We start from the raw sequence: 18,343 nt of genomic DNA, 5'->3' as shown, positions 1-18,343 counted from the left end.
TAATACCCTGACAACATAGTTGTGTAGGGTATAAAAATAAACTTATAATGAAAGTTTTTCTCAGAAATAAATGGGTAATTTAAAAAACAAAACAAGAAATGTAAACACAAAATCTATTTTGAAATAAAAAATATTCAATGGAAAACTAAATTGACCCAGTTTTTGCTTGGCCAAAACAATAGCAACTTTTTACTTTTTCTTTTAACACACCTAAGAGGAATTGAATCTATAAAAGCTCACTTTAATCCTTGGATATACTATTCCTCGCATCTGAACCTTTGGGAAGAGGTTATTTCTCTTTGTTTGTCAAACTCTTTAGATTTTGCTATCTATGATGAAAGGCATGAACTTTTCGTTTATGGACTTTCTCACGGTTATTTTTTTTCATGTCTGAGTCTTTAATTTTAACCTTTAATTCATCCGATAACATAATATTTCTCCACTGAGTGGAATTCCAATTAGTATGAGCTTTTGCGAATGGCAATCTGGCTTTCTGGATAGTTTCCGGGTAAGTAGGACTGCTGCCATAGCTCGTCCACGCTCTGTTCTTGAGGTAAAATCTTAAATGGGTATTTTTTACCGCTATGCACTGTCTTCGTCAGTACGAATAATGTTCCTTATAATTCGTGAAGTCACTGATTTGTTTATGGAATATTTCTCCGAAATCATTTTCTGTCAATATTCCCCCTTTTCAAGTATTTTGATCATTTTCGAATTATAATTTCTTGAAATCATGGCATTTTAGGTATATAATGTCTTCGGCATTATTACTGATCAAATATCCTTCGTTTTAGAAGGATGGTATAAGAGAGAAAAGTATTCTCCATCAATTTTTAGAATAAGAGAAATCTGTATATAATGTATATACCGAATATATGGCGGAATCCGGAAATTCCAACGGTGTTAAAAAGAGTACATGTCTGGCTTATTATTGACTTCGCTCAAAGAATTAACAAAATGACGGACCTTTGAAAACAATTTTTTTGAAAATTCGCCTACAAACTAAGAGTTAGTCTATAGAAAATCTATATGTCTTTTATGTTTTAGAGATATAAACTTAAAAAAATAAAATAGATGATAAGAAATATTGTTAGTTTCAAGTTATTAAATAAATAACTATGTGTAATAAATTTGATGAAAGAAAATATAATCTGAATCTGAAACACACCCAAAAATTAACGGTGGAGTACCATACCATAATAAAAAGAGATTTGTAAAGAGTTATTTGACACCTATGAAACTGGGCCTTATTTGTTTTTGTTGTACTCTTCTTTTATTTTGTACCAAATTTTAATTTGGTTGGCTTAAGGGGACCCCCCATTCTCGGGGTCAACAAATTTTTTGATTTAATTCGAATCTACACTAATTCAAGAATGTCTCTACAAAATTTCAAGAGAAAATCTCAAGAACTATTGAGATATAGCCGTTTTATTGCGTCACTTAAACTGTATTAAGTGATGCACACAATTATGATAAATAACAAATAAATACCAAAATGCAAAAAAAAACCGATCGTCATATCTCGACTAGCTGAGTCGATCTAGACATGTGTGTCCGTCCGTCCGCCTGTCCATTATAATTTGTAAACACGATACAGGCCACAGTTATGGGATGCATGTAGGATGGGTTCTGCCCAATGAAGACCCCTATTGTTTTTGATAAAGATCAGTTAATATTTAGGGGATGAAATGGACAAAAAACTTTATTTTTGTCTGATTTTCTGGTCGCTCCAGAGGCCGCCCTTATGGTCCAAATATCGTGAATTTTTGTATGGAGAAGGGGATCGGGCCAAAGAATAAGCATGCCTGTTTTGATAAACATCGGTCAATATTTACCGGGTCAAATGGACCCATACTTTTGTGTGAAAAATGACAAAATTTGTATTCTATGGCGTGTATATTTGTCCCTGAAGGACATAGACCCGAGAAATTGATATTACATCCAAAAGGAGTTGTTGGCCTTTGATACCAACTATATTGTCGTATGTGCTCGGATATGAGAGTTACAATTAAATATTTACGGGTGCTTACATATTCAGATATTATTTAGTACTCCATTACCACACTGTAGGGCGGAAATATAGCGTTGATCGTTTTTAAAATGCCCATGAGGTTCCGGTTATGGTCAAGGACAACGCCTATATTTTGTGGAGATGATCAGATAATAATTTTGAGATGAAGTGGACCGAAGCTTATTTTATTGTGTTTTTTAAGTCGATTTATATGCCACAATTATAATTAGAATATTATACTGGAGAATGAATCTGGCCAACTAATTTGATGGGCTTTTGTAATGATCAGTCACTATTCAGCTGGTCAAGTCAAACAAGACTTTTCTGTGTAAAATGAAAAAATTGGATATTATGATATAAAACATAATTCGAAAAAGATGTCATGGCATGAAATAGGAGCTATTGACCTCTAATCGGTTAAGAGGGTGCAAATATCGCGAAATATTGCCCATTCATGGAATATAGATCTGCAGAAAGTTAGAGTTCTGTGGTAGTTGTGTAGGGTATCATATGGTCGGCCCCGTCCGACTATACTGCTCCGCTCACTGGTTTTTTACTTATTTTAATTAATTAATTTTTGTTCCAGAACATGCAAGAAATTATACTACTATTGGAATTTTATTTTCAATCTTAAATTTTAAAATTTTTTTACAAATGGGATATATCGGTCCACATTTTGTCCCATTTCCGGCATTGTTATAGCAGATCTGCGGTCCCATTCAATTTTTGAATTATAGAAATTTTCATTTTACAAATTCGCCCTGTTTTTCACAGTGTATAAACTTGGCTCAATAACTTCCAAAGAGTTGTGACTTCTTTGGAAATGATTGGAGTGTTGTGTGTCTGTATGTATGTTGGTATGGCGTGGTGAAGAAGTTCCAACCAATTGATCTCCAACTGAGAAACTAACTGAGCTAAGCTTCTGATTTTGAGCATAAACTAAAAGAAGAAGGCGACGAAGTATTGACTGGAGAAAATACACACAATGTGAAAGAAAATCAAGAAGAGGAAATACTAAAGAAAAGAAAGAAAGAGTGGAGAGCATTTGGGGAAGAAGACCATGAGCGGCAGTGTGCGTGTCCATGTGTGTGTGTGTATGCGCGCGTTTCGTGTGTATTAAACGGTGTAGTGTTTTGCGGTACAAGTGATTGACTAAAACAAAAATAACAACAAAAGAAACACTAAAAGAGGCAACACAAACAACAACAGCAACAACAACAACAAGAAAGCATTTCAACGGATTGTCGTTGTTGTCGTCTTCGTCTTCGCACACAGCAAGTAGCCAGCGAGTCAGCCCCAGCTATGTCAAAGGGGTTACACTCTTTTGAAAAAAAGCCAAAGATGTTTTTTTTTTTCGTTTTCTTCGAGTCTTTACTTTTTCAGGTTTATTGTGGTGGTGATGGTGTTGTAAATGCTGCTGTTGCTGCCGGAGTTCTTGTTGTTGTTGTTTTTGGCCTTCAGCTTGTTGCTGGCTGGCCCAATGAATGCGAGTGTAAAGACACAAAGTGCTTAAGGAATGGTAAGCCAGATCTGGATGGCCAGTCTAAGGTGAGCTCTCGAGTAAAACGGTTTGGTTTTCGTCCCCACTCACACAGTCAGTCAGTTAGTTAGTCATTCAGTTAGCTAGAAGAAATAACGGTCTACTCTGGGTCTATATCACCATCCGAACAGTTGTGGCTAATTATTGTGCGTGTTATTTAACTGGAAGGAATTAAATTCGAAGAAATCGAAAAAAAGAAAACTTAAATCTGAAGAAAAAAAGAATCCCTTAAAGAAAATAATAAATAAAAAAGTGTTTTCCTTAAAGAAAAAACGAAAAGCTTTTTGTGCCTTTGGAAAAGAAAACCCCAACAACAACAAAATAAATTAAGAATTACACCACAGAAAAATAATAGAAAATTGAAAACAAATTAACAACTGTTGTACAACAACTTAGAACCCTTTCCAAAGAAAATACAACAAAAACAAACCTACACACATCACTAATCACAATGGAATACCGGTGCTCGAGAAGATTAACAACCCAAGTAAGTGACCCCATTAAAGAAAACACCAAAAAAAGAAAAAAACTAAATACGACGACAACACTTTTCGAATCTTCGAAACCCATAAAAATAAGAAGTAAATCCAAAGAAGCTGTAAACTAAACTGTGGTGCCAACCAACCAACATGCATATGAACTTTGCAGTTTATCATGCAATTGCTGGGTTGTGATGTGCTTAGGGATTCCCATTCAGTGTTGTAAGGGATTTTTTGTTTAAGGGGGAAAAGTAACGAGCAGATGTTTTTAAAATGGAGATTAGAATGTAAAAAAAGTATATAATCGATATTTTGTAACAATTTGTACAAAATGTTAATAAGTTGTGTCTTTTTACACAAAACTTCAGTAAAAGAATGTGAATTTAGAGATCTATATTGAATTTTGTATTTTTGCATTTACTCAGTTAAAATTTGGACAAGTAAAAAACAATAGACATTATTGTGAACTCATGTATTTTTCAAAATTTTTACAAAACCTAAGGAGGGAAACACATACGAGGATTCAGGTCTGTGTATGAATTGTCAATTTATCATGGTACAAGGTAACTGCAATACTCAGCTGATTTGATTGTATCGTGATACTCGTGTCAAGTTCGATATGACATGTTTGATTTATGTAGAACGACCCAGTAGGAAATTTTTGTACACATTATACTTTAAATAGGAAATACGATAATACATTTTGAGTTCCAAAAAGAAGTGGGGGACCAAAAAATCACCAGAAAAATACAACACCATTTTGTGAAATGTTTGACATTTTCTTTGCTATATTCCGAAATCTGCAGACGATGGAAAATTGGCACGAGAATTTCAAATATATTAGTTAAACAGATTACTAAACGCGCGTTAACTATTATACATTTTCAAATCAAAGTAATCGCAACAGAAGTTCGTTGTCCTTTGGTTTACAATTTACTTCAATTTCCTAATGGGATAATTTAAAGCAAATTGAAAAATTGATTTTTTTTCAACGCTATTTTTAGCATTTTTATATGAGCTACCTCTACATATTGCTTATTTGCTGAATATTGTGTAAAAAATTCATATGAATATCTCTTACACACAATTCATAATCTTTTAAATCGAACAGAGAACGAAGAATGATTGGAGTTAAAGCGAATAGGTGGTCCAAAACCCAAAATTAATAAGTGTAATTTTTAGAAAAATAATGCAAAAAATCCAATTTTCACAAGGACGTTTGCGAGGGAGTTCGAGGAACAGTGTGCGAGTGTGCCGAAATAATATATTAAAAAACACACATCAAAAGCAACACGCAAAAAATTCTTACTTTCTGCAGCAAATATAGAAAAGAGGTTTTCAATCGCCAATTCGAACATTTCGCACCCAACGGAATATTAGGACGACGTTATATAATATTTATAATGTTATATTATAACCTACCAGAGTATGGCGCAAACCTTTAAAATCACTAGAAAGCTAGAATATCATCCAAAAAATCAAATTTGAAAAACTGTCAACAATGATTTTGAGTACATATTAAGCAAAGACATGGGAGACTTAGCTTTTATAGAAACAACGATGGACGCACAACAATAAAAAAAAATACATGAATGATCTTTTGTCCTAAAAATGCAGCTTGTACCCGACTGGGATTTGAAACCTTTCCACTGGCATCGTTCAAATCCACCTCATTATCTTCCTAAGGTTGGAGAATATGCTGTAGTATACCATGGAAGAAAAAAATGTTAGGTTGCATGAAAAAAAAGTCAGTCACTACAAGAAAAATCTTCTCTGAAAAGGGATGTTCGGGTAAGATGTTAAATGTCCGAACCTTGACACGCTTGATTTTAATTCGTAGATGCAATTTCGCAACAAAATTCGATTTAAATACAACATATGAAGTAACGACATTTGTAAGCCACAGCCGGTTAACTAACGGCGAAACGTGTCGCACAGCACAGACCGCGGCCAAAAATGGTCAAAAGCAACTTCCTAGGAGGACAAATTTAATGATGAGAATTAATAGAAAAAACTCCAAGTAGAATAAATATGATATTTGGTATTGATAAGTCAAGTAGTATTATCTATACAAGGGTTCAAATCTGATAATTGTTGGCAAACCGTTTTTTTCACATTTTTTTTTTTCGAAAAATGGGTACATTTTTCTGATGCTAAAATCTTTGAATATTTAAATTAACGGTTATTATAAAAGTGTTTATTTTGGTTGCTAGGGATGTTAAAAACTAGGATTCACAGTTGTTTTTATGTAAATAGAGACAATATGGAGATTATAGCTATCCACGCCTGTACAACTTAGTTCAAATAATTCCTAAAGCAAATCTTTAAATTAGTGGAGTAGAACAAAAAAGTTTAAAAAGGTTTCGTCCTAATTATTTTTTATTTGAGTTGTGAACAGGGTGTTCTTCAGCGTGTAAAAAAAAGCTGCGAAAACTTGCAGACCTAGAAGTTATTTAGTTTTTTAGTGACCACCTTATCAAAAATTACAAAAATGACATTCAAGAAATAGTTAGAAGTTAAGGATCGAAGATGTTATACATACCATTGAAAAAATTATTGAGGGTCAAATGGGAAGGAGAAGGACTGATTCAGAACATAGTAATCATACAATATTTTACATAATATTTCCAAATTATTGGAAAAGAATGTTGTCGGAAGCGGAGATATAGTCGAATTAGTATAAAAATTTTGAATCTGATTTGGTCAGCTTGAAGATTCTATTAATTTAACGCATTATTTAGTTCTTCTTTAGGAACATTATAGTCTAAATTTAGGCAACGCTCTTGCATTTCTTTATGGAAAGTTCATACAGAAATTTTTTCGTACATGGCGTTGGAGATGTATAGTACAGTACTTTACCTTTGGAGTGACATTCACAAAATGCTATCAAGTCATGCCACAAATTAATTAGGAATAACCCGAATATTTGGAAGAACCGTGTCAAATAAGTATTTTATTCAGTATTTTATATAAGTCCTGATTTAGATTAGGCGAGTTTACTAGCGGCAATTATTATCGTTCTCTTTTGAACTTGCTTCATGCGTCTATACAAGGCAATTCGGTTTCAAAAATATTTCTTTTTTGACAATATTCTTGATTGGTATTTCAAATTATTGACACTACAAACAAAATACACAAAACGAATTGCCAGAAAATTGTCGGTACGAGCAATTTTTTTCAATTTCTATTCCCCTTGCCCCTCTCTCCAGCAAACAAAAACTTGCCGCAAGTAAACTCGCCTAATCTAAATTCAGACTAACAATCCGACTATGTTATATACTTGAACAGCCTTGAACATAAAGGCCCGAAATTATAACATGTATGATACGATATCGTACATTTGGGAAGACAATATTTAATTTATTCCTGATGTATGTTCTGAAAATCTGATGATTGATAAATCAATACATACGTTATATACTAAAGTATATATGAAATATTTTGTTATTAAAAATAATAACAATACAAATATAGTGGTAAATATTGATTTTATGGTATAGAATAGTTACTTATTCTGGTATATAATTACTTATTCAGGGTCCTTTGTATGGTAAGCGCTCTGAAACGTCAACCAACAACTAAATTGCAACACTTATTACTGTCTTCGTCCAAATTTTAAATAAACAGTAATTAAAGATTTTATAAAGCCCAATATTTAGACATTTTACAAAAAAATTTGGTTATCAGTGCTATGGCCTTTGGATTCGTCAGGAAACTTCCTTGAATAAATTTTAAAATGATTCTCATCAAATGGATTCTCATTAAATGATTCTCATCAAATGGACGGACATCCCCGCAGCAAAATCAAAATACCTTGTATCCCTCATACTCATTATCCACATTCAACCCTAATACTTATATATGTGTATGTTTTACTAAGGTGCATACTCACGTTTTGCAGGAAAAATTATTCGCATACATGTATAATATTGAGCTTCAATTCTGGTGTTGTTGTTGCTGTTGGTTCTTGGAAATGCAACATGCTTTTGTTTTCGCTTTATCTCTACCTACTTACAACATGCCACGAGTGTTTTTGTGCAAATCTTTTCTCTTCTCTTTTTTTTGTGCGATGTTATACCAGCATCTCCATGGAACAACCAATCCATCCATCTATCCAATGGATAGTTTTTGTTTTTGCTTTCCTGAGATGAAAACTGAGCCCATCTGAGAGTGCGAGAGTTTGTGTTGACGCTGTTCATGTTGCAAGGCGATTTGCAAATGTTAAAATGCATAAAATATTTGTGACAGTGTTTTGAAACTTGGAATGAAAAAAAAAACAAAACAAAATAACGGGAAAAATTTTCAAAAAATATTCTTTACAAAAATAAAACACTTCTGCAAGAGGAGAACCCAAAAATCGATATCATTAAAGAAACTCCTGAAATAATTTGGTAGAAGACATATTCTCATTTTTTTCTCTGTTTCTAAAGACCGTGCCAGCCACCAATAAAAAAACCAGTCTCTTAGTCAGTCAGCCAGTCCGAGTTTTTTTTTTCACAATAAAATTGTGGCAAGTTCAGGTTCAAATATGTATGAAAGTAAGCTAGTTCAGAATGTTGAATGTTGCAAAAACACAACGGCATACATGTGTTGAATGTATGTATGTGTACGTCAATGGGTTGTATATTGAGTGTTGTGTTTTATGTGATTTGTTCATGTGACGACGACGACGATGATGATCTGCAGTTTGTGGATGGATGATGGATTTTCTTTCTTCTTCCCCAGAAAAATGTATGGTTTGGTGTTTTATTTTCGCTGCGATTGATTAGCGTTGATTGTATGAACATTATTTTTATGATCGATCATAAAAAATATATAAAAACATATCTGTGTTACAATGGGAAATTAGAATTTGGTGGTGGATAAATGGAAAGATGTTGCATTGGGTGTAAGACTATATCAGAGATGCAAGTTAAAATTTTAAGTATGGAGATGTGGGACTACAAAAATATCTCAGAGATTGTAATACATATACGATAATGTTGTCTGGTTTTGTGAATATCGAAAGCTTTGACACAAATTTCGGTACCCATTACCAATGGCATTACCCAAAATATTACAAAGCATTGGGAAAAATACAATGTAAGGCTTTGTAATATTCTGGACACGTTTTTATTAACCCATGAAATGTTTGATTGAATCAATGAAAACCTCATAAAATATCTTAAGAGGTTCAGAAAAAAAAATAATTAAAAATTGGCTTAGAAGCTGAAAATTAAGTCGCAATTAGACTTCGATATACCATACAAATTAAATCATTATCTCGATTTCGTCCCAAAAATTCATAACTTTCCAAAATCATTAAAATTCAGAATAATTGTCTAACAAATAATGGCCGCATCCATGGTACAATAATACAATGTAGGATGTCTTGAGGTGAATAACAAAAATAATATTTACAAAATCGTCGGCTTGGCTAAGACTTGCAAAAATATTGATCATGTCATCGATAAGTCTATTTATCGGTACCTCAACGATTTCCTATCATCATCAGAAAAGAATGATCGCTAAGGAAGAAGAAGAAAGCTAATAACTTTGCCACAATAACAATAAAAACTGTTGTTTAAAGGAATAAAAAATTAATTCCAACCGCCAGAGTCTTTAAATTAAATAAGTGTTCTATTTTTACCAATCACCACCAGTTCCCAATTAGGAACTCGTAAATTGTTGTGTTGTCTAATATTAATTTATTGTTGATCGTCTTTGTGCAACAAATATTTTCGGCTCTAAAGCTACTCTGTAGATTTATAACTTCTATAAGTCCATACGCCTGTATGAGAACTTGTGCACCTCGCATTGGTAACGACTAGAAAAAATAATTTTGTAAAAATTCTCGCCTTGGCGAAGACTTGAAAAAATAATTTTCAAAAAAAAAAAATCCTGAAGCGTATCACATAGTCGGCCCCGTCCGACTTTACTACTTTCCTTACTGGTTCACCTGCTGGAAGGAAATTCTTATTAGAATTATGAAAACATTGGTCAGCTAGGTGGAATAAGAAATATGTATGTATATGTAAACAAATAACAGCTGATTGACTGTATTTTATTTTAAAGGTAGTTTAAACAACTAGGATTTAGTTGTTTAAACTACCTTTAAATTTAATTTAGACATATAAGACAATATTTTTAAAATTATTTCTAAATCAGAATGAAATGAATTCAAAAAATGAAATAATTCAAAAAATGAATTAATTATTGAAATTATTATTTTTATATATATCACCTTAATTTAAATACTTCTTAATAAAACAAAAGTCATTTTTCCTGCACCCAATGGGTTAATAGTATTTTTGACCAAACATACACACTTAAATCTACACATCGATTGAACACACCTGAGTAGCATTTAAGTAGGTCTTCAATATGACATTGCCAAATTTCATATATATAAGAGAATATGAGAATAGGCCACAGACAAAAGAAAGAGAATAATAAACATCTCTATAAAATATGACAAAGTAGACTTGTTTTCTGGTTGGAATTTCTGGCCATTGACAACTGTCAAAATCTTTACACATTGTTATGAAACACACAAATAAACTACTTTTCAGAATATGTACGTGATATACACATACACATCGTGACATATTCTGTAATAAACATATATGGATCAAATAATAATATTTATATACGGATAATTAAAAAAGAACAAGAAAAAGAAATAGAATATTGACCAGTTTTCTGCAAAGTGGGTCAAAAACCATGTCATTGTATTGACGAAAGCAAATATCGTCACGCTTAGATAATTGTGGGTTATAAACTAATTAGAGGATAGCTGTAGAACACATACGTTGGAGAAGAGCAAGAAGTAAAATTGTTGAAGCGATATTCTTGGGGAGAAATTAATTCATTCATAAATATTAAATTGATTTGTTGTGGTAAAAAATATAAAAAAATTGTTTATCGATCCCCTTTTTCTATGAGAAATGTTCTTATCTGTTAATTTTAATATAACATAAAAGTTATTTTTTTGTGCCACAACCTGAAAGAATCTACTTCTCAAGATCGAACTATTTTTTTTTAATTTATATAACAACTTTCTCTTAAAATTTCAAATATTAACTAACAATTATATAAGGATCTTGGAATTTATAAAAAATATGTATTAATCATTAATCCACTATCGCTTACACATTCATCTTGACCTAATAACAATATTGTCTATGCCCATGTATAGCATTTTTTTTCTGTTAATCATTTACATCAAAAAAATTGAGAGTTAAAACAAAACAACAGCAACTCAAAACCGGCTTTTGAAGAATTTCTATTGATTCTTTAGTTCCGTACAACAACAATAACAACAACAAAAGATTCCATATGCTAATGAAAAGAAAACAAAAACGTTAAGAGTGGGATAACCAAAAAGTAGGCTAAATATATGCAGAACCTTAAGCGACAAGACAAGACGCAAACAAATAAACAAAAGAAAGAAATTTTATTGTTGTTGTTGGTTTTGTTATACACAAACCAAACGGAAATTATATACATATATAGAAGTGAGAAGAATTTATCTCCCCTGCCCAAAATAAAAAAAGATGAAGAGAAATTGGGCAACAAAGAACCTGATTTTTCCAGAATTGGGAGAGGTTTTAAAATCTGTTCATTAAAAAAATATATTGTCAGGCAAAAATTTGAAATCATTTTTATTATTTTCATTTATTTAATTACCAGCAAATTATCCCATCTAATTTTTAATTCTAAATTTCACTGGAATCCAACCCACATTCATTCTATCACATTTCAGGGTTTTATTTCCAGACATAAATATCCAAAAGCAACTGATTTGTCAACAACAGAGAACGACAACTTTCTATTTTTATTACTTTCCAGATAAGACCCTCTTGTACCAAATTTAAAATAGAAACAAAAAATCAACATCAATGATTATTCAAATGGTAGCTTCAAAATTTGAAGATTTTTCACTTGAAATTTACATGGAAATCAATTAAAATTCGCAGTCCCGAAACAAAAAATACATAACTCATTCTTTTACTTTTCTCACGGATCATTATCATCATTGGAATTAGTTAAAGGCAAAACAGTATTTGTTTTTTTTCTTGGGGAAGTACTCATTCCCACGCCCACTCCAAAACATAAAAGCTGTGGTCATTTGATGATGTTAACGAGTAAAAGTGATACCCCTTTGCTGCTGCTTCTCATTTCCACCCACAGCAGAAAAAAAGAAAAGTAGGAAAACAAAACAATGCCCCAAGCACAAGCTAGCCGTTGTCTATCTCATTTCTAGATTCTCAAGTATTTGCGTGCGGGCTCCTCTTGTGGCCGTTGTCTTAAGTGTCTTTGGCTAGTGGCCATAATAGTTCTTCATTTTTTCCAACTTTCATTTGGCAAACATCTTTTAATGGCTGTGAGATTTAACAGTTTTTTTTCTCATTTTTATTAAATTTGTAAAACGACACTTGGAAAGCAACAACAACAAAGTGATAAACAATTTTGAAAAATCTGTGTTGTGTGTAGGTGTTCACACTCAAAACACTGTCAACGATCGGCAACTCTACGGAAACAAAAATGTTATCTATCACCGTTCTTATAGTTGAGTACCCACAATGAGTTGCGAATGATACTTCGGCTCAAACTTCGCTTGTCTGTCACTGACTCTGTATCATTTGAATACTTGTATAAACAGCTTGGATTTTGTATCTCGGTTTAGAAGGCATAGTCTAAACGTGCCTTTATCGAATAAATATTGTTTGTGAGCATTTTAATTGGAACTTGTTGCCGGGTTAAACTTATCCATGAGGATTTATTTGACATATATGTAATGGAATTGACAATTTAGATCATTTATTTGTCAAATCGAGCTGCATTTACATCGATTTACCACAAAAAATATTGAATAATTGTTTCAATAAATTATAATGGATATTAATGTGCGTTTAGATTTACGAAATCCACTCGATCTCAAATATCAACTCCATGGCGTATCCGTAAATAGAATACACTGATTTGTGAACAGATCTATTAATAAGGTCACCCAGCTAGCGAAAGACAACTGTTTTTTTTTTCTCAATATGGAAGTCAATTCGTTTTCATAATGGAATTCAATTCACAATAATGGATTTTAACCAGTCTTCCGACGTTAATCAAATCATACTTGGACTTTTTTCCGTACCATGGCACAATAAATGAATCCATTTAGCGCAGCTGATGTCTTGATTAACTGTCAAAGTTGGTAATTTCTACTTGAATTCGATGTGCAGTGTTGCCAATTATGTGAAATATTATATGGAAAAATTTGACAGATAATCGAGACAAAAACAAGGGTTGTTGTTGTGATACATCACCTTATTGTTGCATCATGAGGTAGTCCATTTAGCGCAGCTGATGTCTTGAATAACTGCCAAAGTGGGTAATTACTACTTGTATTCGATGTGCAATGTTGCCAACCATGTTAAATATTATATGAACAATTTTGACAGATAATCGAGATAAAAACAAATGTTTTTGTTTTGATACATCAGCTTATTATTGCATCATGGTTTCTACTTGAGTTCGACGTGCAATGTTGCCAACCATGAGAAATATTATTCGATAAAATTTGACGGATGGCCGAATTACTGCATCATGGTTTATTGTCAATGATAATATTTATTATAGTACGTTTACATTGGACCGAATTGGGTCGAAATCATCGGCTGAGTGCGACAGGTTCCTTTGATTTTAGGTTTCCTCAGCATTCTATCTGTATCAGCCGACGAGAAGCTGTTTTTTTTGCCGGTTTGGCCTCGTTTTCTTTTACATAGACCGAATCCTCATCATGCCTTCTGAGGAAGTAGAGGAAGGACATGATTATTCATTTGAACATTTTATCTGAACATTATCCTTCCTTTTCCGTTTCTCTGACATTCTAAGACGGCTATGTTAGTCTTACCTTCGTGTTCAGACTCGGAATTTGTGTTTAATTCCCCGCCTGTCTGGGGAGGTTGGATCGAGATTTATGGTATATAAATTTTTGGCCTTTGGCTGCGTGCGACACCACCCACGACATTTACACACTTATTTATTAATGCAATCTCTTATCTTAAGTGGACTGTCGACAAAAATAGATCCTTGTTTAATTAAATATTCACTCCTTTAGACCAGAGACAAGAGAGATTCAACATCCTTATTATACGAAAATCCCCGTTCGCTACGTGAACACTGTGCAGAGACTAAATGAAGGGGAAACACATACGAAGATTCAGGCCTGGTTGGCTTTGAATGAAATGTCAATTTATAAAGGAATATCGGAGTCAAACTTGACGCCGTTCTCCTTTATTATTTTACAATAAAAGAAGCCAACTTAAAATGCGAAGCCTGAAGTCCTCTTATGTTTCTCCCTTAACTCATTCGTACATTTTTCTACATTTGTTTTTTGTTTTAGGGGAATATTCCTGTAGTCAGTTTTGATCCGCTGGGACGAGGCCCTAAAGGTGGGTGAGCAAAATATCCCATTGGCTTCAGATTTAACGGATTGTGTGATCATTCATATTCTCCCTAACACCCAACTCGAGATGTGCCCGGTATTTAACAGTATATTACCGAACTTTCTTTTCGAGAAGTTATGTGAGTCATTCCTTATTCATACCACCCTCGTATGTTGTAATTTTGCCTCACCTCAAAAATTAGTTTGTAAATGCAATAAAATCTTTAAACAAATTTGGATGATGTGTCAGTCAGACAGCAGCATAGCTTATTCATCCAGTTGTTAGCGACAAGTGTGCTTATTTTTTTTTTTTATTTGGGGGTAGTGACGTGACAACTGACGTACGTACATCGGAGAATACGAGAAATTTTTGTGGTCAAAAGTATCACATTTTTATGCATAAACATTATAAAAAAAATATCGTCTTCAGGTTTATTGAGAAGAAAACGTGTTTTGCATTAACTTTTACAAAAAATATGTAAACATGAATATCGTGGAAAGGAATTTTTGGTACATCAGGTATGTTAAGATTAAATGGATATATAGCAGGGAATCATAAGACCTCATAATTAAAATATGGATAAAGGTTTTGTTTTTATGTAAGAAAATCTGTTACTTATTCCATTATTGTTTTGGAATTCTCTTTGAAACCACCCAGTAGCTGTTTTGAGAAGGTGTTGTTACCTCGTCAATGTTACGGTTAACGGTATACCCAATTTACAGTTTACATTCTGTTAAGAAAATAATCATCGTCCCCTCATGAAATTCTGTCATAGAATTTGGAAACTTCATTAACCACATTAACCCAGAAACGTGATGAGAGGTCAAAAGTGTGTCTCTCCATACTAATGGAACTTCTTTTACGACTGCTAAAATTTAATATATTTATTTTCTTTTACTTTACATATTTTCTCTTTTTCCAATTGTTTATCTTTGGTTATTGCATAATATTTTCGTTACAAATCCCAAATTTTAGAAACTTTGTTTTGGTAACTTCCGCTTATCATTAAATCTCTATTACGAAATCAATAACCAATTACAATTGCTGCGTTCAAAACTATTAAATATTGTGCAAGAGAGAAAAACGATGAGTATTTTGTTTATATAATAATAGCCATGAATGCAAACAAATTTCCGTTGGTTACGCATTTCCGTTTTAATGACATTTGAAACGATTTTTGAAAATAATTTTGTTTTTGCCTTTGAAAAGTTGTTTTCGAAATTTGTTTCGGTGTTCGGTGTAGGGAATTTGAAAATTAGTTATGTGACAGCGCCAATTAACACCTGCAGAGAAGCAGAACAAAAGTCAAACAGGTCGAACATGTGTTAGCTCGATGTTCTTTTTTTCGTTTTGGTTTTTTTCTTCTTCTTGCACCTGATACCATCGAGAACAGAGAAATAACTGAATATCTTATAGTGGACTAGAATCAGTTAAATGAAAGCAATACGCACACACACACACAAACAATGACGTTCATATGAAATGTGGTTAGCTTATACAGTGAGAGAAATTAGAGTAAAGGTGTTCAAAGAGTAAATGATCGGCATGGCCTATAAATAAGGTCACCAAGGGAGACCAGCTGATTATCGATACCTCTCAAGTTTGCTGTCAAAATGCATTTTTGTGAATTGACTTCCATTATGAAAACGTAAACAAAGTCGAAATTTTTGACATTAGACTTGAGAAAAAACAGCTGTTTTCCGATTTCGATTGCTATCTTGGTGACCTTATTAATAGATCTTGATGATCGGAGAGTAAATCAGAAACCGTCATATGAAATGACCTACAAAAAGAGAACGCTCATAAACAAAGGCACCAGTTCCCATGCATGAACACCAAATCCGGTAACAATGTAAACGTACTATAAATTAGTGTTGGGTAGTTCCTGAACGAACTAGTTCACTGGAACCATGGTACAATAATATGGTGATTTATTTAAACGAAAACCTTAGTTATTTTCTCGACCATCTGTCAAATTTTTCATTATAATATTTCACATGGTTGACAACATTTCACATTGAATTCAAGTTATTGTGGTATGATTGGAACTATTCCGATAAAGGAACGATAGGAACTAGGTCCAGTTTTTTAGTTATTTTTTGTAATCTCGATCCTTTTCATAATCTGAGCTCGTTCCTTTATTCCCAAATAGACAGAAGACCTTCTGTGGGTCTTCTCTAAGGCGAATACATTTTAGGGTCACCAATACAGAAAGCCTTATATAGGTTCCAAAAGTTCTAATGCAAATTTTCTATAAACTGGAGTACTCCTGCAGATACACAGATGACTTGCTGCGAATCTTCAGTCGAAAGAAAATCTTCCCATCTTATGACTTTTTTAATGTCTAGGAGGTCTTCTATCAATAGATGACCTGTAGAGAGTATAGGTAGCAGATTTTTTGTAGATAGAAGCTATTCTGTAGACTTTTTATAGACAGAATATCGAATATCTACTACAGATCATCTACGAACGTCATGTCTTCTGTCAAGATTTACTGCAGGTCATCTATAGACATTATACTTTGTAAAGCTGGTATGGCTTCATCCGAATCAAACGATTTAATTTAACACTTTAGAAATTAGTTCCAGCTTATGATCGGAGTCCATCAAATTGGAAAGCCTGCTTATTGATCTTAAGTTTTCAATGATTGATAACTCAGAATTTATTGAAATTAGGTTCTGTTTAGGTACTATATATGAGGAGCAAGTTTCTCATCTAGTATTAGTTGTACAAAATGGTACTTAGATCAACGATGTAATTATATGGTACTATTAATTATTATTATATGGTATTAAATAAGATTAAAATTCCAAAATGTCATATTATGAGTCTCTATGTATGCTACAATAGATATCTGGGTCTTCAATCAATCGACAACTTTTTGTGTGGACCTTGTTTTTTCTCAGTGTACTAATTTGTTTTGTTCTGCAAATGTCCAAACATACATACCTACCAAAAGAGAGAGTGTGTGTGTGTGCGAGAAAATCAAAGATGCAGAGATTCAGTGAAACAAATACACAAACATTATAAAAATATACAAAACCGATACTAACCAATCATGGTTTGAAAGACAAGCCGTTATATTAAGGTTATTGACCTATATTCTAATATAAAATGAATGTGTGAGTGTCTTCGAATAAATACTCTGCATACCTGAATTGAGAATATCGTCCAAGTCGAACAAGTATATTAGATATTGACCCATATATCTCGCTCGCGTTATAACATGTGGGTATGCTAGAGAGGTCGAGGCCAGACACATGCCATCGTCGTTGTCGTTCTCAACAGGTGAAAGTGATCAAAATGAGTCAGTTAATTCATTGACAAATTCTAATTGGATGGGATGATGGTCTTTTATTTTAATTTGGAATTAATTAAATAATACTAGTAGTGGGTTAGAAGTTCTCTCAAACATAGATTTGAAATTTAAATATTTGGAAGGAGTTAATAGGGTTTTTTTGTTATGCAGAATATGTTTTTGTTGAAGCCTCCGAAATTTGTTGAAAAATGTTTTTTTCAACTTAAGTTTATACAAATTATGAACAAAAGTCTATATAAAATAGAAAAAGATAAAAAAATGAATATACTATAAAAAGGCAAAGATTTATGCATTAAAAACACCTCAAATGAAATTCATGAAAAATTAAGCAGTTCTTAAACAACTTAATTATTTAAAAAAAAATCATTTCTGATCATTGAAGAAGCCAATAATTAAAGCAGCTAAGAACACATTTAAAGCCAAAATAATCAATTTAATAATTCACATATTTGGCGAAGCTAATCGGATCTCTTTCGCCGATGGTCAGTATCGGATTAACATGTTTAAACAGTCGTTCAAAAAAATCTTGAAAATCGTCATCAAAACAGTCGTGTTTATTATTTAGCTGTC

General features: G+C 32.7%; 1 protein-coding gene across 1 annotated transcript in view; it reads left to right on the top strand.

The window, feature by feature from the left end:
• Positions 1 to 3,942: 3,942 nt before the first annotated feature.
• Positions 3,943 to 18,343, top strand: part of LOC133334948 (uncharacterized) — a gene marked incomplete at its 3' end in the record, with an annotated part of 32,774 nt that continues 18,373 nt past the window's right edge. Inside the window, exon 1 of the mRNA XM_061543258.1 lies at positions 3,943 to 4,038. Within this exon, the coding sequence (XP_061399242.1) occupies positions 4,003 to 4,038 (36 nt within the window). The remainder of the gene's footprint in view (positions 4,039 to 18,343) is intronic.

The sequence above is a fragment of the Musca vetustissima genome, unplaced genomic scaffold (genome assembly GCF_032173495.1).
Source record: "Musca vetustissima isolate MV318-11 ecotype Yass unplaced genomic scaffold, APGP_CSIRO_Mvet_v1 utg53149, whole genome shotgun sequence".
Lineage (NCBI taxonomy): Eukaryota > Metazoa > Arthropoda > Insecta > Diptera > Muscidae > Musca > Musca vetustissima.
Note: the sequence above shows the minus strand (reverse complement) of the source record. Positions and strands in the feature narration are given on the sequence as shown.